Genomic DNA, 24969 nt, shown 5'->3' with positions numbered 1-24969 from the left:
TGGTGGTGTTTAACATTTTGTCGGCCCATTCTTTAATTTTACTCTTTCTTTCAGGGTTAATCCGCCTATTTTAATCTTATTTAGTTATGCATATATTAATAATAATGTCTATTAATAATGTCTATTGATAATGTCTTTTTTGAGTGTGAATTCACACAAAGAAATCATCTTCATTATTGAGATAAAATCCTTTTTAAGCTTTCAACGTTAGTAAAATACAATATACAGCAAGTGCATTTTAATCATAAACTTATAATTTCAGAATACATTTTGTATAAAGATGTCTGATTTGGAGAATATGATAGATGATAATCTGAGATACTTGCTCAAGGTATTTTTTTAGTTGGAAAGAACTACATTTTTACCTTAACAGTACTATACCTGGAATACTTTAGGAGTATAGCAGAAGTTTCTCAAAGTAGTATTCCTGTCTTCTTGATTTGTGTCCTCAGTGTGTATTCTCATATTCATGTCTTCTTGATTTGCGTCCTCCGTGTGTATTCTCGTATTCCTGTCTTCTTGATTTGTGTCCTCCGTGTGTATTCTCGTATTCCTGTCTTCTTGATTTTCGTCCTCTGTGTGTATTCTCGTATTCCTGTCTTCTTGATTTACGTCCTCCATGTGTATTCTCGTATTCCTGTCTTCTTGATTTGCGTCCTCCGTGTGTATTCTCGTATTCCTGTCTTCTTGGTTTGCGTCCTCAGTGTGTATTCTCGTATTCCTGTCTTCTTGATTTGTGTCCTCCGTGTGTATTCTCGTATTCCTGTATTCTTGATTTGCGCCCTCCGTGTGTATTCTCATATTCCTGTCTTCTTGATTTGCGTCCTCCTCCTTGTGTATTCTCGTATTACTGTCTTCTTGATTTGCGTCCTCTGTGTGTATTCTCGTATTCCTGTCTTCTTGATTTGTGTCCTCTGTGTGTATTCTCGTATTCCTGTCTTCTTGATTTACGTCCTCTGTGTGTATTCTCGTATTCCTGTCTTCTTGATTTGCGTCCTCCATGTGTATTCTCGTATTCCTGTCTTCTTGATTTGCGTCCTCCGTGTGTATTCTCGTATTCCTGTCTTCTTGATTTGCGTCCTCCGTGTGTATTCTCGTATTCCTGTCTTCTTGATTTGCGTCCTCCTTGTGTATTGTCGTATTCCTGTCTTCTTGATTAGCATCCTCCGTGTGTATTCTCGTATTCCTGTCTTCTTGATTAGCATCCTCCGTGTGTATTCTTCGTATTTCTGTCTTCTTGATTAGCATCCTCCGTGTGTATTCTCTTGCTCACTAGTCTTGGCATAGAAATTCAAGGTTTTAAAGATGGGCGTCAAGTAGAGATTTAATGATATTTAGAGACTTTGCATTCTTGATATCAGTAGGTAAATTGTTCTATAGGTTTACTACCTGGTTCGAGTAGAAGATCTATCCTAGAGTGCTTTGGGACCAAGTTATCTTTGTAAGACGGCTTTGTGTGTCTCGTAACGTCTGAACCGACCCAAGTATACCAAATCCCCTTCTCTACTTTATCATAACCTCTGAGTATTTTAAATGTCTGAATAAGATCAAATCTAACCCTTATTTGTTCCAGTGACTGGATACCAAGTTCTTGTAGTTTCTCCTTGAGCCCTGTTATTAAATTAAATGCTTTGATCTAAACTTTCTCCATGCTGGGGAGTATGAATCCATGTAGCATAGATGTTTATAAATCCCTCCCCCTCCCCCCCCCTCAAAGGGGAGGGTACTGTTGTCCCATTTGAATACATTTTGGACTCCTGTCTTCATTTTTTGAGGAATCTGAATGAAACTTTGCATATGGGCATAATTTGTGTTTGTTTTATGTAAAATAAAAAATATTGAAAAAAATATTTTTTTCCCTCTTTTCCTACATTTTTTAAAAGTTTTTTCACCAAAAGTCTGAGTCAAATACCAGCTAGGTGTTTTAAACACCTGCTTGTTAGTCAAGAATCTCATTACTAACATCAGAACGAAGTTTAAGGTTTTTCAGATCCCTTTTCCCTCTATTTTTCCCTATTTTTATCATATTTTCCCACTTTGAGTCTGAGTCAAAGAAAAAGGTTAAAGGGGGCTAAAATTATTTGGTTTGGTGTCTCCGAGAAGGGATTTAAGTTAAAGACGACATTACACGGAGACCTTATTGCTAATGGTTGACAAGGGTGCTCGCAAGTTTGCGCATACTCCTATTCTTGTGACACACTATTGACATTTTTACATTTCTTGGTCTCCGATTTTTCTACTAGTTATGCATATTCAATCATGTTTTTGGCCAAATTTTAAAGAAATTTTTTTTTAATCCGAGTAAACGCCAATTACCGGTTTCAGAATCCTTGGAACAATTTTGAAAAATAATTGGTTTAAAATAAACACTGGTTTTTGTGACAATAATATTCTAAATTCTAAATTAAAGGAAGTGTTCGCGAAAAATGAAAGGGGGTATAGGCTTACGGCGAAAAATATGCGCTTTTGATCGCTACTAAATTTACTTCTATCAGTTGCGTCTATAAGGAGAAAATGGTTAAAGATGATTCATACCGAAGAACGTAGAATCCATACAAATTCAGAAAGTTGCAATATTTGACTCGGATCGTAAAATCAATTAAATTCCAAACAAATCATTCAGATATTACAACCAATAATCATCGATCATTTTTCGACGCATTCGTATAACGTTGATATTTCATAATATTTTTTTTTATTTTTTATGATCTGAGAGTTAATTATGAAAACATTTATTCCTGTTTCGAGGATTTTTGATAATGAAGACGACATTTTCATATTTTCCAGGAATATTCGAAAATCCAGCGCCAGTGAGATATCATTTAAAAAAACAAAAAAAAAATATTATGAAATATTAACAATATGCGAATGAGTCGAATAATAATTGATGACTATTGGTTTAAACATCTAAATGATTTGCTTGGATTTAAATTGATTATTTTATGATCCGAGTTGAATGTTGCAACTTTCTGAATTTTTATGGACTCTACGTTCTTCGGTATTAGTCGTTTTTAACATTTCTGGATGTTTTGATTGGCTGGCTCTCCAGAGTTTTAAAGATAAATTTTATTTTTTGAAATCAACAAATAAATAATACATCACACAAATCTAAAAGTAATTTAGAAAAAAGAAGAAAAAAAGAAGGAAGGGTGAATAGCAGAGGGAAAAAGTAAAGGAAAGGAAAAACCCCAGCCTTAAAATATCCAATTTTCGGCGATAATATGTTACAAAGTGGTTTACAAGATTTACAAATTACATGAGTAGCAGTTCCATATTCTTGCATTTCAATTCCTTGTATCTAGAAGTCAGATGTATTTTCATATTTGTTTTGAAACTAATTACTGAAAATAAACATTTAATTTTCATTTGAAATGAAATTCTCATGAAAAATATTTTTGGAAAAGGTTTAAGATATTTGTTTCCTACAAATTTCCATTAAAAACTTTGTGTCCTATTAGGTTTTACAAATGGAGCAAACATTCCATTAAAAGACGAAAGAAGTTTTTATTTTATATTTTTATACATAAAAGTAAATTAAAGTAAGTTAAAGCACATTAAAGTTTTTGCTAGAAAACAGTTACAGTAAAAAGTGAACTTAATTTTAGTCTCTAGAAAAGGGGGAGGGGGTCAGAAGATACTCTTTTTCAAAAGAGGGGGTCTTCAGCCCCTTGACTCCCCCCCGTATCCGGGCCTGGTAGCATGTCCGGTTTATATCGGGGTTTATATCGGAATAACAATGAGTAAGTTAATGGTAATTTTTCTGTCTGGAAACGTGTTGAATTCTAACAAATTCTTTTCATCGCTGTCCACAAGTCAATTTTACAGAGAATTTACTCTCGCCCTCACAATGTTATATTTTGGAAAACTTATTAATTATTAAAACTTGTTATGTACTGATCAGGGAAAAGTCTTGAGAGTATTTTTGTGAATCCGACATTCTACAGGATCTAATTTGATAAAAACAATTTATATTTTAGTTGTTGAATAAGAAGAACAAAGGTGCCCTGAGAGCATCAAGTAAAACTTTGCTGAGACGCATAAATGAGTTGGAGAATACCTTCAAGGTTTGGAAGATATATGATGAAGTAGATAAGAACACGCTGAGAACAATAGCAGATATTAAAATCATTCAAGGTAACATCTATTTCAAATATGGTATGCTTTATAACGTTCCAAACCAGGCAAAAATGTTATGATAAACGTTTAAGAAACTCCTCCACTGACCAGAGCAAATTTCATGAAATAAACTATTTCCAACATTTCATTAAGCTTGACGAAAATTACAGATACAATTCTTTTCTAAAATTATAACTGTGAGAAATTCTTGTATTTAAATCAAAGTATTTTATAAATATTCGTACATGTCAGTATACAAAGCAAACATCACTGGATATTTTTGGTAGGAACAAGAATAAACTGCTCACTTACTTTATGAATACTTTCCTGCATTTATAATGCAATTTCTACGGTGATAACCAGAAAACAATGGAATAGAAAGACGACATTTTACTAATACTGAAGTGCATTTGATATTGTTCCAAAGCAAATAGTTTTACAAGTAACTTGTTAAATCAATAATTTAGAGATAATTGCTGTGGGTCATACTCATTGGACTTTTTAATGTCATAACTTAATTTTAAAAGTTGGCTTCGAATCAGAGTTTTATGGTATCACTGTATGTTTAAATAATCAATCATCTAAAGAGAAAAATATGTAGCCTTGACTTTTTACATAATTGTAAGCAGCCAATTTTTTCTGCTACTAAACCTAAATTAAAAGTCTTAAACAGTTATTTTGGCCCCAAGTTTTTGGTTTGGGCCGAATCATGGTTTGGAACTTTCTTCCCCTGCATTAAGGCAAAAGGGGTTTAAAGAATGTAATCTTAAATTTCTCATCTTCATTTGCACGATTATTATATCAGTAATCTTAACAACTTAAAAAAAATTATCTGTGAAAACAGGTTTTTGTTCCAAATACGACGGTTATGGATAAAATAATTTAAGAAAGTCACTTATTAAAAATATGATCAATAAGGACTCGGTCGAATTACCAGCTCTGAAATGAATATTTTGAATTTTAAACTTTTAACGGTGGAATAATTAGTGTCCCGAGTGTTAATAATCTTTTGTTTTAAAATTTGGCTTATTTCATAAATTAAAATATCCGAAATTCTTTTTGATATTCTGCACGGTCCCTTGACAATCAAAATGGAACACTCTAGTTCATACATCCTAAAAGTTAAAATGGATTAGAAAGTCTGCGATTGTGGTAAGAATTCAGTTCCAATAAAGCTAAATCGGTCGAAATTGAGGAATTTTTAAAATTCTTAATAACAATTGATAAAACGTTCTTGTTTGCACACAAACTCGATTTTTCTAATCCCTGTATCTTTGCAACATGATGATATTTCAAATTTACACTATTCAATCTTACAGAATTCATAGTTTGAAATATCAAAGTTACACTTTTTTTCTTTATCTCAACCTCTGATCATGATTTTTTTCCACAACCTGTAAAGGAATTGAGTTTTTGCTACAAACACGGATTTTCTATTCCCTATATCTTTGCAACCTAGTAGTGTATTTTTCGTCCAATTGGATTAATCAATGGATTTTCTAAAATATTGGGAAAAAATCTGCTTAAAAGAATGGTTTCATTTCCTTGAATTCCTTGTCCCAATTTTGCTATAGTTTGATGTATCTCATGCTACTTTTATTCTGACTTAGGCCAAACTTTGCAAATAAGTATTGAAAGATGTTTTCTTTTATTGCGCGCGCGCGCGGACATTTAAGGCTTTGGAGGTGAATTTTTTGAGCGCATATTTTTTTCAAGAGTGTCAGGATACATGTTCAAGTGCAATTAATGAAGTTAAGATTGATTTACTGTCAAAAAAGTCGAATTTTTTAACAAAAAGCCCGCGTGCGCGCGCACTTTTGCTCAGATCCGTTCAAACCCAAAAAATGCACACAATATACATAATTTTAAGCTCGCATGCAAAAAATCAGCCTCCTAGGACAATGCTAAGTTATGTTTTTTCACTGTTTAAATTTCCCGGAGAGTAATACGTGTTATGCCCCCCCCCCCTTTTATCAAATTCTTACACAAAATTAATAATTTTAAATAAAACTGTAAAATTTAATTTGATTTTGGAGATTGAAATCTCAAAAATTTTCATGTCGTGGTTTTGGTCATTATTATTTCAGGCTAAAAATATTTGGCTCAATTTTTAATTTTTTAAAAGATGTATTACATGATAAAATGTTTAATAGGTTTTCTTTTTAGGATTGAAAATCTCTTCTCTTATTGGTTGTGCTCGAGTGTATAAATACTTCAAATACTTATTCAAGAAACACGAGGAACTGGAAACTATCCGTATATGTTATACTGAGTGGATTGCAGGGTTTTTAACTAAAATTATGAGGAGTGCAGAGGATGAGGAGAATATCTTGTTGACTATATTCTCCAATCTCAATCTAAGATCTATTTCTCTTTATTGTATGAAGTCTAAAGGAGATATATTCAGTTGTCTCCCCAGTACTCTCCCTAACCTAGAGAAGCTGTTCCTGATTGATTGGAGGTGGTTATCAGTTAAAGGACTGATTGAGATATTAAACAGATCCAGGAGTAATCTCAGAGTATTACATTTATGTTATTTACCTGGAGTAGAGGAAGAAGTAAACTCTCTTCCAAACCTTGAAAAACTGACCCTGTTTAGTTGTACAAATCTGACAAATAGAGGACTGAAGGAGATACTGAGAATATCCAGGAATCTCAGAGAATTAGATTTATCATATTCTAACATTACGGGGGTTGGAGTAGAGGAAGGAGTAAACTCTCTTCCAAACCTAGAAACACTGAAGCTGTTTGAATGTATATATCTGACAGATGGAGGATTGAAGGGTTTTCTGCGATTGTTTGGGTGTAAGCTCAAAGTTCTAGATATATCCCAGACTAATATAACAGGACAGGGATTCAAGGATGAAGTAATATCTCTCCCTATGCTGGAGAAACTGAATATGGGTTGTTGTTATAATCTGACAGATGGAGGACTGAAGGAGACCCTGAGAATATCTGGGAGTAGTATCAGAGTTCTAGATGTATCTGCTACTAATATAACAGAGCAAGGATTCCAGGATGGAGTATCTCTCCCTATGCTGGAGGAACTAAACCTGGAAGAGTGTGACCAGCTGACTGATTCAGGTCTCCTGGAGATACTTAGTATCACGGGAAGCAGATTGAAGGGAGTGAATGTATATGGAACCAATAATGATATCCAAATATCTACTACAGTGAAAAACGCTCTTTGTACCCAATATCCTTCTGTTCAATTCAAATTTGAATATGATGAACCCTGGATGGATCATTTCCCTTAGTGCATTTTTTTATTTTGATAATTTTCAAAATCAAAATATATTTCGGCCCATTCTTTGATTTTAATCTTTTTGAAGGGCTAATCTGCTTAGAGGCCTCCATCAATATCTGAATAAGAATTATGTTGATTAATATTACTAATGTCTATTTGAGTGTGAATTCACACAAAGAAACTATCTTCATTATTGAGATTATTTGGCGCTCGATAACTTGAAAGGATAAGAGTTTCCAAACGATTAACTTTATTTAAATCTTAAATCCATAAAGTAAAAATATCTAAATAATTATCACATGGTTGAAGCTGATCTTGAAACGCCCCCTTGGTTCTCTCTAGATGTTATTTCAGGAAGACGACATTCATATCCGCCACAGTAGTCCCCCCAGAAGGAACGGCGGAGAAATGGCGGAGCAGATCCTTCTATCTCTTGCAGATCTGTAAGGGTTCCGTCGTAAGGGTATAGGTGGCGGAACAACCTGAGGATTGAGTAGAAACCTAACCCTCTTAGAAGACTTGGCGGCAGACGGAGGCGGAGTAGCTGAAGGAGCAGATGCTGGGTTAAGTCTGGGTCTTCCTCGAGGCGGAGGGAGCGCAGTAGTAACAGGAGTATCACTGAATACAGGCTTCAGGCGATCAACAGATACTACGTCCTGCTTCGAACCCACTTGGAGGCGGAAGTACTTGTCTCGCCTGTCAATCACCAAATAAGGTCCTCGGTAACGCGGTGCTAATGATGATATAGCTGTATCTTCATGAACAAAAACGTATTTAGCTGAGATGAGAGCCGCAGGTAGTTGGACTGGAGGAACAGGACGAACATGATGAGGCGGAGGAACGGCGAAACCTTCAATAGCTCTGTTGACCTTCCTGATGAACGTATCAGGAAGTAGCTCAGGAACATCTACAAGTTTGCCAGGAAGAGTCAAAGGAGCACCATAAACAGCCTCGGATACCGAGAGGCCGGTGTCATCTTTCGGAGTGGCTCTCAAACCCAGGAGAACCATAGAAAGATGAGAAACCCAATCAGAACTTGCTAACCTTGCTCGAAGAGAAGATTTTAGACTTCTGTGAAACCTTTCAACCATACCATTACTCTGAGGATGGAAGGAGGTCGTAGAAGAGGCTGAGATTCCCAAAATAGAACAAACTCCGGTCCAAACAGAAGATGTGAACTGAGAACCTCTGTCAGACGTGAGAACTGCAGGAACTCCGAATCTTGACACCCAGGTTGAAATAAAAGCTCGAACACAGGACTCAGCAGAAATGGAGGATAAAGGAACGGCCTCTGGCCATCTTGTAGTTCTGTCAATCATGGTGAAAAGATATGAAAAGCCTTGACTAACTGGTAGAGGACCCACGATATCAACATGTACGTGAGAAAATCTCCTGGTCGGTACTGGAATAGAGGGAACCGAGGCATGAACATGAGTTGAAATCTTGGATTTTTGACAAGGAATGCACAATTTTGCCCACAACCCGACATCTCTGGACATTCCCGGCCAAACAAATCTTGACGACATCAATCTCCTGGAAGCTCTGACACCAGGGTGAGAAATATTATGTATCTGCTCGAAAAGCTTGCGGCGGAGCTGAAGGGGAACTAATGGACGAAGAGAACTGGCTGAAACATCACATAAATTATAACTAGAACCCACGGGATGAGCAATCACTGTTAGAGATGGGTTTAACTTCATTTCTTGCACGGATGAGCAAGCTGTTTGAAAATCTGCTAAACTTGAAACATCTAAACTATGCAACACTTGTTCACTTAAAAGATCTCCGCCCGGAGCTGGGACCAAAACGGATGTAGAATCTTTTTTAAAATGTTCACTGGGCTGAGGAAGAAAACTTGACTCCTCAGTTTCCGACACCTCCGACACCTTGGAACCAGGAACTGGAGGGGAGTGGGACCGAACAGGCTTAGAGGAGAACTGAAGAGGGCGTGAATCAGGACTTGGAGCGGAGCAAGGTTTAACAGAACCTGGAGAAGATGGGTTAGGTTTAGGATTCGGAGCGGACACAGGTGAAATCGGGCGAGAAAGGGCATCAGCTACCAAATTCTCCTTACCAGGAACGTGGACAATGGAGTCAGTAAACTCTGCCAGGTATGCAAGTTGGTGCTGCTGACGAGCTGACCAAGGAGGACTCGTCCTGAACAATGCATGAGTTAATGGTTTGTGGTCTGTAAATATTGTAAACTCTCTACCTTCTAGCATGAATCTGAAGTGGCGAACAGATGAATATGCTGCCAACCAGTGGCGCAACTAGGGGGGAGGTAAAACTCTAGTTGCGGAATTGCGCAAAACTTAAGTTTCACAAAAGCGGAATAGGGCAATTTTGCGCGAAATGACTTTTGCGAATGATTGCGCAAATTGTTGTTTTTTCGCGCAAAATTGATGCGCAAAGAAAGAAAAATTTTGCGCTTCGTTCCGCAAAAATTGCGCAAAAGTTTTGCGAATGGAAACCCTAAATCTTATAGAAACCATTTATTTTTCAGCTGTTGAGTATGAAGGATAAGACTTAACTGAGAGATCAAGTAAAACCTTGCTGAGACGGTTAAATGAGTTGGAGAATACCTTCAAGATTTGGAGTATAAGTCGTATATTAGATTCTACTAAGCTGAGAAGATTAGCAGACGAGATATGTTTCATACAAGGTAATAACCATCAAAAATAAGCATTACAGAGAAAGCAAATTCTTAACCAGACACAAATGTTATGAAAAATGTTTTAGAAACTCCAACATTGTCCAGCAAATTTCATTGAAATAAACCATTTACAACATTTCATTAAGTTTGACGAAAACTACAGATCAATTCTTTTCTAAAAATATAACTATGAAAAATTCTGTATTTTAAAGCATTTTTTTTCAAAAATACTTGATTCTAAAAGTCGTCTTCTGATTTTAGAGTTTTCTGGTTATCACTGCATGTTAAAATGATCAATAATCAAAAGAGAAAAATATGTAGCCTAGACTTAATACGCAATTTTATTCTAAACTATAATTAAAGAGTTAAACAGTTTAAAAAGATAATCTTGTTACCTTGGTTCAAACCTTATCTTTTCAGTATAAGAGTTAATCTTAAAATTCTCAGCCGCAGTTTGCGATTATTATATTATTCGTAATCTCAACAACAAGATAAAAAGTTTTCCGTGAAAACAGTATTTTTCACAATTACATTGGTATGAATAAAATGAATCATGAAAACTAGTTGTTAAAAAATGTTTCATATGGACTCAGTGGAAATACAATTATTTGTATTTGTTTATTTTTCAATTTTAGTTTTTAAGGTTTCAATGTTTCTGAATTTGACAAATGAATGACGCTAGTGAAATATTTGATAATTCTTATTCTGAGTAAATTAAACTCGATAATGAATATTGCATAATGTCAAAAAAATGTTATTTTTTCTTGAAATCAGCTGAATAAGTTCTTCATATACATTAAACACATTGGCCAAAAATGTGTTTTAAAAAATATTTAATCTTGTCAAAGTATCAGTAAGACCTTAATGCACTGAAATTATAAAAATTTCTCTGAAATATCTAAAAATTATGGTTTATCTGTTAAAATTTTACTTTTAATGTGTCTTTAGTCTTTCTTTCAGGCTAAAAATACTCAAATGATTCATAATTTTGATATTCTAATAAAAATGTTTTTTTTAAATAATTGAGAAAATTGTATTTTTTTAAATAATTGAGAAAAAAATATATTTTATTATTAGAATTGGAAATCTCTTCTCTTAGTACTCCTGGTTGTGGTCCAGTGTTCAAATACTTATTCAAGCAATTATTTCCCGTCTTAGAGGATTTGTCATAAAATGTAACTTTTCAAGAGATATCTTGACCTTCATGTACCATTCCGCAGGTCTGATCTGAATCTGGAGATATTCAGCAGGCTAATCTGAACCTGGAGATATTCAGCAGTTCTAATCTGAAGAAAGCCAAGTTCAAGAATGTAGGATAAGGATTGGACGGGAGAAGAACAAGATATATATTTAATTTCAATTATTTAAATTCAATTATTAGAAGAGAGGAAAATAGAATAGATTGAAACTAGGGAGAATATGCAGAACAAGGTTGTAACACAACTTGGAGATTTAAATGCTGAGAAGAGAGAAGAATAGAATAGATTGATACTAGGGAGAATATGCAGAACAAGGTTGTAACACAACCTGGAGATTTAAATGCTGAGAAGAGAGAAGAATAGAATAGATTGAAACTAAGGAGAATATGCATGGTAAGGTTGTAACACAATCTGGAGATTTAAATGCTGAAAAGAGAGAAGAATAGAATAGATTGAAACTAGGGAGAATATGCAGGACAAGGTTGTAACACAATCTGGAGATTTAAATGCTGAGAAGAGGATGAAGGAACCCAAGTTTACTGATGTAGGATAAGGATGGGACGGAAGAAGAAAAGATGTATCTTCAATTTCACTTCCCATTCAGCAGATCTAATCTGAACCTGTAGATATTCAGCTGTCTTAATCTGAACCTGGAGATATTAAGCAGGTCTGATCTGAACCTAAATGTATTCAGTAGGTCAGGAGATATTCAGTAGGTTTAACCTAAACCTTGAGCTATTCACAGTGTACCCTTATCAGGCTCCGTATACTGCGAGTAACTCCTCCCTGTCTGAGTATGCTGTACTCGGGTTCGAGCTCGGGTTCTCCATGACCAACCCTAATGTTCTGGTGCTCTGGGAGGCTCAGTTCGGAGGTTTCTCCAACACTGCACAGTGCATTATTGATCAGTTTATTGCTAGCGGTCAGGCTAAATGGGTTCGACAATCTGGTTTAGTTATGCTTCTACCCCACGGTATGGAAGGTATGGGACCTGAGCACAGCTCTGCTCGTCCTGAAAGGTTCCTTCAACTCTGCGCTGATGATCCAGAATATTTTCCCCCAGAGGAGGAGGAGTTTGCAATCAAGCAGCTCAGCCATATCCACATGATCGTCGCTAACTGCTCCACACCTGCAAACTACTTCCATATTCTTCGTCGTCAGACCCCTCTTCCCATCCGTAAACACTTGATTGTGATGACCCCTAAGTCCCTGCTGAGACATCCTGAGTGCAGATCTAGTTTTGATGAGATGTTGCCTGGAACTGAGAACCTGGGAGATCATTCAATATTTGGAGAAACTGAACTTTGAAGATAATTACAAATTTGGAGAAACTGAACCAGGAAGATAATTATATATTTGGAGAAATTGAACCTTGGAAGATAATTCTATATGTGAAGAAACTGAACCTTGAAAGATAATTCTTATATTTGGAGAAACTTAACCTGTGAGATCATTCTGTACTTGAAGAAGCTGAACCTGGGAGATCATTCTATATTTGAAGAAGCTGAACCTGGGAGATCATTCTATATTTGGAGAAACTGAACCTGGGAGATCATTCAATATTTGGAGAAACTGAACCTGGCAGATAATTTTATATTTGGAGAAACTGAACCTATTTCTTGCTTCAGTTATGATACAAGTTCTATTTTTCGCTCAATTTCTATTTTTGTTATTCTATTAATGGATTATTTATATTATGAAATTTGAAGTTAAATTTTAGATTTTTCAGAGAAAATAAGAAGAAAATGGAGAACAAACTGTCTAGCTTGGAGCGCATGGTGGAGTATGATCTTATAGTTGTGCTCAAGTATTTAACTATAAAGGACAAGATGTCTTTGAGAGCATCAAGTACAACCTTGAGGAGACGGATTGACGAGCTGGAGAAAACCTTCAAGGTTTGTAGGATTAGAAGAGTAGATAAGAACAAGCTGAGAACAATAGCAGAAATTAATATCATTCAAGGTAACAAGCATTAAAATAAAGGTATTCATTACAGAGGACGCAGGTTTCAAACCGGGCAAAAATGTTAAGATAAACGTTTAAGAAACTCCTCCATTGTCCAGGGCAAATTTCATGAAATAATCTATTTCCAACATTTCATTAAGCTTGACGAAAAATACCAATTCAATTCTTTTCTAAAATTATAACTGTCAGAAATCCTTTATTTAAACAAAAATATTTAATAAAATGCTACATTTTTTTCTATTTGTACATGTCACTATAAAAAGCAAGCATCACTGTACATATTTTATTTGCACAAGATTAAACTGAAACTCAAGTTTTCAGTTTGATGCAAGAACTCAGTTCATTTCCCAAATACTTAGTTACACATTTTATTTCTTTATCTCAACCTCTGAAAATGGGTTTTCCACAATCTGTAAATTTATATGTTAGAATAAGATTCATAAAATGTTGCTAATGTATATAAGGGTAAAATCTAAGTTCTTTCTGAGAGATATTGTTGATGTAAAATGTGATATTTTTGATAGAGGAAAACAATGTGGATAATAAATGTGGAAATTTTATCAAATTCTTATAAAAATTAATAATTTTAAATAAAATGGAAAATATTATTTGATTTCGGAGTTGGAAACTTCAAAAATTTTCATTTTGTAGTTTTGGTTATTATTATTTGAGGTTAAAAATATTTGGCTCAATTCTTATTTTGTTAAAAAATGTAATACTTGATAAAATGTTTAATAGGTTTTCTTTTTAGGATTGAAAATCTCTTCTCTTATTGGTTGTGCTCGAGTGTATAAATACTTCAAATACTTATTCAAGAAACATTAAAAACTATATTAGTTATTTTATTATTTCTAGATTCAATGTATCTACTCATATTAGAGAAATTATGTTTAATTTAAAAGTTTCTCTTGTGGAAACCATTTTCACCTTTTACTAAAGATGTGAATTAATTATTCTTGGACAGACCCTTTTTCTCGAAAAATCAATCCAGGTCTGAATGATAAAGTTTTCACGTCAATTTGTATAATCTCTTGTACTTATTGTTTCTGTGTCTAAATCCACAATTGTTGAGGCTCTTTACAAGGATTATTTGTAAATTCATTGATCATACATTATTCAGTACTTGTAAATTTTCTTCCTTTTTTACAAAAATTATATTAATTCTATTAAACACATATAAATCATAAACAATGGATTTTAATTCAATTTGATGTCTTGGAGGATTTGTCGTCAACTATAACTGATCATATGTTTTCAATGTTTTTGTTTTATCTATAATCAACCTTTTATTCTTTGAAAAAATGATTAGTTACTCCTTTTCTTCTTCTATGTTAAAAGTAAAATGATCCTAACAAAACTGCAGTCAATATTTTTCAGGATGTTTTAATAAATCTACGAATAAATTCTTTTTTTTTCTTGAAAATTTCCGCTTCTTTTGAGATTATTAGAATGAATGTATGAGAAGAGAGAAGAATAGAATAGATTGAAACTAGGGAGAATATGTAGGACAATTATTTATTATTATAGATTTATTTCATACACATGGCGTTACAATAGATTATTAATACTACAAAACATTTACAAATATTTATGTCATACAAAATAAAAAAAACCAGTTACAGCACAAATGGTTAATTATTTGGGACAGTTCATACCTTTCAAAACTGTGAATTTCAATTTTATTTGATCTAACAGATAGCAATTCCTTAAAGAAATGAATTTTCCAAATATTTTCATCAGAAACTTCTGGAACAGATAAATTACTTTTTTATATACAGTTTTGTTAGATCGCTGGGATAACAATTATCATCTTGTTCAATGTTGTAAATATTTTTGAAAGCAATCGGATAGCGGTTTTGTTACTTTTCTGTAAACAATGAAAGAATGATACAAATCGCGAACACATCATGGTCTTCATGTGATGATTTTCCAAAATTGGTTCAATAAAATATCTATGGGTTGCTGCAGGTAGTATATATACTGTAAAGTTTCATTAAAGTCTTTGGAGATTTAAATGCTGAGAAGAGGATGAAGGAACCCAAGTTCACTGATGTACGATAAGGATGGGACGCAAGAAACAAACTTCGTATTCCATTAAGCAGATCTAATCTGAACCTGGAGATGTTCAGCAGGTCAAATCTAACTCTGATAATATTCAGCAGTTAAATCTGAACCTGAAGATATTCTGCAGATATAATCTGAACCTGGAGGTACTCAGCAGGTCTAACCTGAACTGGAGATATTCCACTGCGATATTGCCAGACTAAAACGTGCTTTGTCGACTCTAGACTGGACTGTACGACTGAATGCAATTTTCAGAGTGGGGTTATTAAGCAGGTCTAATCTGAACCTGGAGATTTCCGTAGTTGTAATAGTACAACACACTGAACTTGAAAATCCTGCACTCAGATATAGTTTTTTAAGATCCGTAGATCGTGCATGTATTGTTTATTTCTTGAAATACCTGACAGAATCTTTCTTTTTTTCTCTTTTCTATATCTTTTTTTTAAAATCAAGTAGCAAGCTTTAATTATTACTTTGGTGCAAGTACTAAACTTATGTTTTTAATACAATCATACTAATTTTTGAAAACTACTTTTCGGTGAAATAAAGGGAATTTTAGTTTACCAAGGGTTCCCAAGACCAATTTTGCATACAAAAACTCCAGAGCGCATTGTTAAACTGTCTACTTATTTGGTTATTCAAGACGGTTCTTTTAATGAAAATATTTGATTTGAATATTATTAGAACCCCGTTAAAGGCAGCAAGCAGTGCATAGGGCCGGGTTCGGTCTGCCTTCTTTTTATCAGTTTGTTAACAGTTAGATAACATCGTTAAACAACTATGGTTAGTTAGCAATAGGATATTTAAAAAAATCGTTAACGAGTATTTTATGTAAAAATAACTGGAAAATAAGCGAGGGATAAATCAAAAGACTGCGTTTTTAACTCTCAAAATAATAAAGAATTATCGTTTTTATCTGAAAGTAAGTTTTGCTATTTCAAGCAGGAAAAAACAGAACCGTTACTTGTATCAGCTGTTATGCTTCAGTTTGGTTAACTGCGCCTTGCGGAGTCCTAGCAGTAGGATAGGTTTTAAATTTTTTTGTATATTTCAATTTGTGGGGGTAAAGGTCTTTTTCTTGGCATATTTTTGGCTAAAGAACTGGATTTCGCAATAAATATTTTGATTTTAACAAATTTGCATTTATTTTTGAGTTCCAAATTCGCATCATAATTAGGAAATTGTGTCTATTTGGGCAAAGACGACGTCATACCACTGTATGTCCCAGTAAACATTGAGCATAATATTTCAAAAACGTTCAACTGATAATGCTTCCCCGCTCAATTCCCATGTTTATTGGTCCTAAAACATAACATAACAAAAGATACATTTAAACAAAAATAATTTAGTTTGGATTGAATAAATGTATTTTAATCTACATTGAGTATTATTGACAAATGACGGTAAATGGTTAAAAAGATAAATCACATGGAATATTTTAAACATTTAAAATTTTCTTATTCTACATTTGTACTGGAGTTAAGGGGTATTTTCCCCCCATTCGTTTTCAACCACTATTTCAGCCTAGAAATATTCAAAACAGAAATATTCAAAACAGAAATCCCCAAAACAGAAATCCCCAAAATTTGTGAATACAAAAAGTGTACTGCATATTACGGGAGGAATACTGACAAGCTTGGGATTCATTTGATTATTTACATTTTGTGCGGGAGGAAAGTAAACACTGCAGTACAGGAGTACCTGGTTTATAGAAGTGTATCCTTCTAAAGGTCATGATTTGTAAATTTTGAAACTGAAGTTTGAGACTTTTTTGCGAATTATTTATTTAAAGACTTTTCAGAATTTTTGCTGAGATTTGATGAATAGCTCATTTTTCACGCACACTTTTTTTAATCCAATTTAAATTTGTTTTACGTTGAAAACGGTGGAAAAGGAAGACGACTTTTAACCGCAAGCATGATTTTAAATAGTTCATTGAACACTCAGATGAACAGTAAATTCAAGATACGAGGAAATTGTCAATTACACAGGAGATGAAATACTGTCTTCATATTCTACTGTTATTGGGTATCACTGTATTACATTGAACAAAACTATGCATTTACATAAACTAACTTTATGCAACTGAATTGGATTATTTAAAATTATTTAAAAATCACAGAAAAGAAAAATATCTGTTTTTATAGAATATCTCTTATTGTCCAAAAGTACAAATTTCGTGTTTTATAATAATGTAATCGCTGACTAAATCATAAATATATCAGCTTGTAAGATATCAACGTTATGATAACAAAAATTGAAGACTGTGTTCCGGGGTCACATATTTCTAGCGACTACTGGGTTAAGAGATATATCTCATAGGGATGCTGTAATCCTAGATTCTAGGATAAAAATACGTACTTAAGCGGTATTTCTAGATTAGTTAAGCAGGATAAAAAACATCGAACATTCTTTAGATTAAAATACTTTTTAGGAAAATATGTTTTTATACTGACAAAATAATGTTGCAAATTTAAACACATTGGATTATACCTCTAGTTACTTTTTTCATTTGGCTTTCGACCCATTTTCGTTTTTGAGTGTAGAGCTCTCAAAATCAGAGAATGGTGATTTTCAAATTTCATGCCAGTTTATAAATTTATGGCCGCTAATGCCGCGGTTAAAATGCAAGGGGAGCCAAAATGGCTGACGATCCAATATGGCGGGTTGAACCAAAATGGCGATTTTATTTATTCTTCTTGCCGTTGTGAACTAGGATGACAGTTCCCCAATCTCCACATCGCACTGTTCTTATCTCACTGAATCTAAAAATGTTAGACTCTAATTTAAACCATCAATGAACTAAAGAACATAAGTGTTTCCACAAAAAATAAAAAAATACTAGATATAAGATATGAGATAAGTTAGGAAGATAATAGATAATATTCTTAATACCTCTACTGTTACTATCAATCACCTGTTAATAGCTTTGGGAAGAGGAACCTTGCAGACATTATCCCTGGATTTATTATCCCCCAGACCAAGCTGTCCGTATTTATTCCAACCAAAGGACCACAGATTATTCCCCATAGTTAAACAAACAGTGTGCCTGGACCCACACCCAACATCAAGCACAGAGTTCTCAGTACCATTCTTCCCGCTAAATAAACGGAAAGTTCACGATTTGCAAAGGAAATTTCTAAAAAATCAAATAAATTTAAATGGAACTATCAAAATAAATTTATCAGGGGTAACATTACAGCAGTACCATAAGTAAAGAGGAACTAATGGATGCTTCGAGACTGAAGACTCTTGTAAAAAATTCTAATATTGTATACTAAACAAACAATATACCTTGCACAGTGTTAACTGAATTAATCCTCTTTAAAAACTTTATTTTTTTTTATTTACATGTAAAGTAAAGTGTGATCATATAATCCATTTAAAGCTATTTATTGCGATTTTCAGGACAAATTATAAGATTTAAAAAGAAAGAATCATTAAAAAAATGTGTAAGGCTAAAAAATCTGTATGCAGAATAAACTAGTGTATGTGCGTATTTTAAGTTTAAAGCTTGGTTTTACTCCGATATAATGTGGGATATAATAAGTAACTTCAGGTAGTTTTCTAATCCACATTATACTGGCGACCACTGTATGAAGTGACGTGCTTTCAGTTGAGTCGTTTTTGCCTAAATTTTCTTGCAGGTCGAAATTTAGCAAATGTTTCATAAATTTTTTGTTGTAAACAATTTCTTTTCTTTAAAAAAAGACCCAAAAGCGAAAAAATTTCGGTCTTTATTCTAATTTTTCTTTATGATAAATATATTGAAAAGTTTAATAAAAGCAAATTTAACATAACAGTTTTTGTAAGTCTTATTAATTTAATTTTTAACCCGATCCAAATCGATCAACAACAATAATTAATTGTAAAATCTAAACCAACCTAATGTTGACTAGAATAGGAACAGGTTGAACCATCACGTACTCATTAGAATTCTCACAAGCAGCTGGGGCATAGCAGCTTAATCCTTCCTGAATATATTATCATTGGAATTAATCTTCCTGAATATATTATCATCGGTTTTATTCTTCCTTAATATATTAGCATTGTTTTTATTCTTCCTTAATATATTATCATTGATTTACATATCCTCAATATGTTATCATTGGTTTATTCATTGGTTATATTCTTCCTTTATACATTATCATTGGTTTTATTCTTCCCTAATATATTATCACTGGTTATATTTGTCCTAAATATGTGATCATTGGTTCTAATAACCTTGTTATGTTATAATTGATTTTTTTTTACTGAAGATATTTTGATTGATTTTAAGTAATACAAAGATTTGGAAATTTTCACTGGTGAGAAAAAAAACTTACCGAAGCGGATTTAACTACAATCAGTGATAAAAAATCTTACCCGAGGCGGATTTAACTACCATCAGTGATAAAAAAAAGAATTATCACTAACTATCTCCAAATATAAATCCTTAACAGAACGAATTGAAACAAAAATATTTTTTTTAAGTTTTAAGTCAACATCTCACAGGAAGCCAAAAAAAACTAAATTTCTCCGGGTATGGCTACTAGAAGGAAGCAACAAAAACTAGATTTCTCCCGGTATGGCTACTAGAAGGACGGATTTAAACTAGATTTCTCTGGGTATGGCTACTAGAAGGACGGATTAAAGTCTAGTATGATATAGCTGTAAAGCAAATAGGTTTACCAGTAGCTTGAACATCAACCTATTAAGTGAAAAGGGTCTATGTAAACTAAATAATTGCTGTGTTCAGTGTTTATTGGACTATTTAAAACCATAACTTGAGTCTAATAGTAGTCTTCCTATTCCATAGTTTGATGGGTATGACTGTATTTCCTAGTAGAATGTATAAAAACAAGAGATATACATTTACAAATCCTAGCAGGACGGATTAAAGCTAAATTATTCCGGTTATAAATCCTAATAGAACAGATTAAACCCAACCTTCTCCGGGTCCATGAGTTGACAGATGCTGTCCTCCTCTCCAGGTTTCCTATAGACCTCAGCATCCTCTGTATCTCCCCGGGGAACAGCTGCGTCCTCCGCCTTCATCAAGTTAGAATTATTAAAACCCATTCTTTTATATATAATTGAACCCCTGGACTGATTTTCCTCAAATTTAAATTGGGGGACTCAGGAGAGCCACAGGAATGTATTTAGCTTAGTTTTAGGACTATAAGTTATGTGGCAAAATAGCTAAAATTGTAATTTACGACAAAGCGCGGGTAAACGGCAGGACTAACCATGACTACTCTAGCTAACGCTGGGTTCCCAAGCTACTATTTACTAAACCAATAATACATAATACATGAACCCGGGCCCCCTCTTAACAACTCATTTATCTCAGTATATTATAATTTTTGCGCGGATTTTTTCAGGATTTCTTAGGAACTCATTTCACCCCCCCTTCCCCTCCCACTTTAAATGATAAAAAATAAGTTTTAAAAATGTACAAGACAAAGAGAAATGTTCTATTTTATATAAAAACATGTCAGCCTTTCATACCTGCATTGTACAACACGCCATAAGAAGCTTTTCAACGGCCGAAAAACATTCGGCCGGCCGCGCTAAATTCGTCGGCAGTGCCAACTGACCGGATTCGTTCCAACCAAACATGTAGAGATCGTTATACTCCGAGATAGCGGCACTGTGCCAACCTCCGGCGGCAATCTTAAAAATTAATAAAAAATTTTAAATCTATTTTTGATTCTTTCTAAGTTTTTCATTTTATTTTCGATATATTCATAAATTTATTTAATTTTTTTCTTATTTACCTTTTTTATCCTCATCCCGTCTAGGGCCATGATGAGCCTCGGTTTGTCCTCTGAGGACAAAGTCCCGTGTCCAAGTTGTCCTCTGGTCCCCCCGCCCCAAGAGAAAACTTGTCCTGTCTCCGTGAGAAGCATACAGTGCTCCTTCCCACAAGCTATATCAGTCACCTGACCAACAAAAACTAGATTATAAAAACTAAAAAAATGGATCCGATCCGAATCCGAATCCGGATCCAGATCCAAATCCAGGTTATTTATCTAAAACTTAATGAATTATTAAACAAAGCAGAGTTTTAAAATATTGTCTAATTTTTTTTTCTTATTTTTATGGTAAAACTTGATGAAATCAGGTAATTTTTATAGTTCCCCTTTTTCTATAATTCAGATTTGGGTTTTGCGAATAAAACTTTATTTTGCATCCGGATCCGCATACTTTTGCGGATCCGGATCCAGGAAGCCAAAATCATGCAGATCCAACGGATCCGGATCCTAAGCACTGATCTGAAGTGTCATAATTACTGATTATTACAAATAGTGACCTTAGCTTTTTTAGCATTTCGTTTTTTATTCAAAAATAGAATATTGGCTCCAGCAGCTTACTCAAATACATTTCGAGATATAAAGATCTTTTTAATACACTTTTACTATTTTACTTCAATACTTATCAATGTTTAACCTCCCCCCTGTAATAAAAACTCATGGTTGCTTTATAGAAAGAATTAAAACGGGAAAACAAAGGAGGTTTTTGTTGCAGCTTTCTTTCTCGTAAAGTTTTTGTAATTTACTTAAATTCAAATCGGGGGAAAATGTCTATTTTTTTCAAGTTCTCGACTTAATTATTGTATTTTTTTTTTTGCATTATTACAATGTCAAAAACATTTTATTATTTACTACCCTTCGTGTACCCCTCTTTCATGTAATAATTTTAGATTTAAATGTTGCTAATTTCATAAATGATATTTTTTTTTAAAAGATTTAGCAGATTTTTCAGATTTTATTTACGCATTTTCAAAATTTAAAAAATTCCAACAAATCAACAGATCGCTTGCTTATTCTGACCTTAAGTGCGGGTGCTCCCGGGAACGATGAAACATTGATAGGACTGGGTAGACTATACGCCTGACCCTGAGTATCTAACCCGAGATTATGATAATCTCCGCAGGCCGTCTTCACCATGATGATCGGAGTCTCGAGGTTCTCCGGGCCGGAGGAGTTCTCCGGCTTACCCGGGTCCTCCTTCTCATCATCCTTCTAACAAAAGTTTAACATTAGTAACAAGCTCACAACCATTTAACGAATTCTTTTAGATTTTTATGCAGGAATATTTGATTTTTTCTGGATTGAGGGGAGGGGGACTTCTGTAATTCCGTGTTACAATAAAACTTTTTTATTTCTCTTCTTTTATTTATTAATTTTTCTTATTCTTTTTCATGCCTTAATAGTGAACAAACATGATTAAAACTTAATACTAAAAAAATGTTTTGAGTAACAGTAAGGCAAATTGGAGTGAAAAAGAAAAAAACTATTCTTCTTAACTCGTTATCTTTATGGCGGAGTACTTTTCGGACCTTTGAGTAAAAAAAAAAAAAAATTGTCACTTTACCAGGAAATTTTGCTTATTGCACAAGTAATTAAAATATCCTTCTGTTCAATTCAAATTTGAATATGATGAACCCTGGATGGATCATTTCCCTTAGTGCATTTTTTTATTTTGATAATTTTCAAAATCAAAATATATTTCGGCCCATTCTTTGATTTTAATCTTTTTGAAGGGCTAATCTGCTTAGAGGCCTCCATCAATATCTGAATAAGAATTATGTTGATTAATATTACTAATGTCTATTTGAGTGTGAATTCACACAAAGAAACTATCTTCATTATTGAGATTATTTGGCGCTCGATAACTTGAAAGGATAAGAGTTTCCAAACGATTAACTTTATTTAAATCTTAAATCCATAAAGTAAAAATATCTAAATAATTATCACATGGTTGAAGCTGATCTTGAAACGCCCCCTTGGTTCTCTCTAGATGTTATTTCAGGAAGACGACATTCATATCCGCCACAGTAGTCCCCCCAGAAGGAACGGCGGAGAAATGGCGGAGCAGATCCTTCTATCTCTTGCAGATCTGTAAGGGTTCCGTCGTAAGGGTATAGGTGGCGGAACAACCTGAGGATTGAGTAGAAACCTAACCCTCTTAGAAGACTTGGCGGCAGACGGAGGCGGAGTAGCTGAAGGAGCAGATGCTGGGTTAAGTCTGGGTCTTCCTCGAGGCGGAGGGAGCGCAGTAGTAACAGGAGTATCACTGAATACAGGCTTCAGGCGATCAACAGATACTACGTCCTGCTTCGAACCCACTTGGAGGCGGAAGTACTTGTCTCGCCTGTCAATCACCAAATAAGGTCCTCGGTAACGCGGTGCTAATGATGATATAGCTGTATCTTCATGAACAAAAACGTATTTAGCTGAGATGAGAGCCGCAGGTAGTTGGACTGGAGGAACAGGACGAACATGATGAGGCGGAGGAACGGCGAAACCTTCAATAGCTCTGTTGACCTTCCTGATGAACGTATCAGGAAGTAGCTCAGGAACATCTACAAGTTTGCCAGGAAGAGTCAAAGGAGCACCATAAACAGCCTCGGATACCGAGAGGCCGGTGTCATCTTTCGGAGTGGCTCTCAAACCCAGGAGAACCATAGAAAGATGAGAAACCCAATCAGAACTTGCTAACCTTGCTCGAAGAGAAGATTTTAGACTTCTGTGAAACCTTTCAACCATACCATTACTCTGAGGATGGAAGGAGGTCGTAGAAGAGGCTGAGATTCCCAAAATAGAACAAACTCCGGTCCAAACAGAAGATGTGAACTGAGAACCTCTGTCAGACGTGAGAACTGCAGGAACTCCGAATCTTGACACCCAGGTTGAAATAAAAGCTCGAACACAGGACTCAGCAGAAATGGAGGATAAAGGAACGGCCTCTGGCCATCTTGTAGTTCTGTCAATCATGGTGAAAAGATATGAAAAGCCTTGACTAACTGGTAGAGGACCCACGATATCAACATGTACGTGAGAAAATCTCCTGGTCGGTACTGGAATAGAGGGAACCGAGGCATGAACATGAGTTGAAATCTTGGATTTTTGACAAGGAATGCACAATTTTGCCCACAACCCGACATCTCTGGACATTCCCGGCCAAACAAATCTTGACGACATCAATCTCCTGGAAGCTCTGACACCAGGGTGAGAAATATTATGTATCTGCTCGAAAAGCTTGCGGCGGAGCTGAAGGGGAACTAATGGACGAAGAGAACTGGCTGAAACATCACATAAATTATAACTAGAACCCACGGGATGAGCAATCACTGTTAGAGATGGGTTTAACTTCATTTCTTGCACGGATGAGCAAGCTGTTTGAAAATCTGCTAAACTTGAAACATCTAAACTATGCAACACTTGTTCACTTAAAAGATCTCCGCCCGGAGCTGGGACCAAAACGGATGTAGAATCTTTTTTAAAATGTTCACTGGGCTGAGGAAGAAAACTTGACTCCTCAGTTTCCGACACCTCCGACACCTTGGAACCAGGAACTGGAGGGGAGTGGGACCGAACAGGCTTAGAGGAGAACTGAAGAGGGCGTGAATCAGGACTTGGAGCGGAGCAAGGTTTAACAGAACCTGGAGAAGATGGGTTAGGTTTAGGATTCGGAGCGGACACAGGTGAAATCGGGCGAGAAAGGGCATCAGCTACCAAATTCTCCTTACCAGGAACGTGGACAATGGAGTCAGTAAACTCTGCCAGGTATGCAAGTTGGTGCTGCTGACGAGCTGACCAAGGAGGACTCGTCCTGAACAATGCATGAGTTAATGGTTTGTGGTCTGTAAATATTGTAAACTCTCTACCTTCTAGCATGAATCTGAAGTGGCGAACAGATGAATATGCTGCCAACCAGTGGCGCAACTAGGGGGGAGG

At 34.8% G+C, this 24969-nt stretch overlaps 2 protein-coding genes across 3 annotated transcripts; one reads left to right on the top strand and one right to left on the bottom strand.

The window, feature by feature from the left end:
• Window positions 1–240: 240 nt before the first annotated feature.
• On the top strand, window positions 241–22749 carry LOC111713472 (F-box/LRR-repeat protein 20; the record flags this gene model as incomplete). Of its 2 annotated transcripts, XM_023488330.1 has the most annotated exon segments (4): window positions 241–331; window positions 3978–4134; window positions 6283–7312; window positions 22637–22749. In XM_023488330.1, coding segments are annotated over 4 exon segments (1299 nt in total). In that variant the 3' UTR covers window positions 22698–22749.
• Window positions 16589–22248, bottom strand: LOC111713471 (E3 ubiquitin-protein ligase HERC2; the record flags this gene model as incomplete). The annotated part of the gene is given in 7 exon segments (XM_023488328.1): window positions 16589–18009; window positions 18162–18344; window positions 19130–19218; window positions 20174–20275; window positions 20735–20899; window positions 21004–21168; window positions 22060–22248. Coding segments are annotated over 7 exon segments (972 nt in total), but the record flags the coding sequence as incomplete, so codon positions are not given.
• Window positions 22750–24969: the final 2220 nt, after the last annotated feature.

Source organism: Eurytemora carolleeae, unplaced genomic scaffold (assembly GCF_000591075.1).
Source record: "Eurytemora carolleeae unplaced genomic scaffold, Eaff_2.0 scaffold1302, whole genome shotgun sequence".
In the NCBI taxonomy this organism is placed as follows: Eukaryota; Metazoa; Arthropoda; class Copepoda; order Calanoida; family Temoridae; genus Eurytemora; species Eurytemora carolleeae.
Note: the sequence above shows the minus strand (reverse complement) of the source record. Positions and strands in the feature narration are given on the sequence as shown.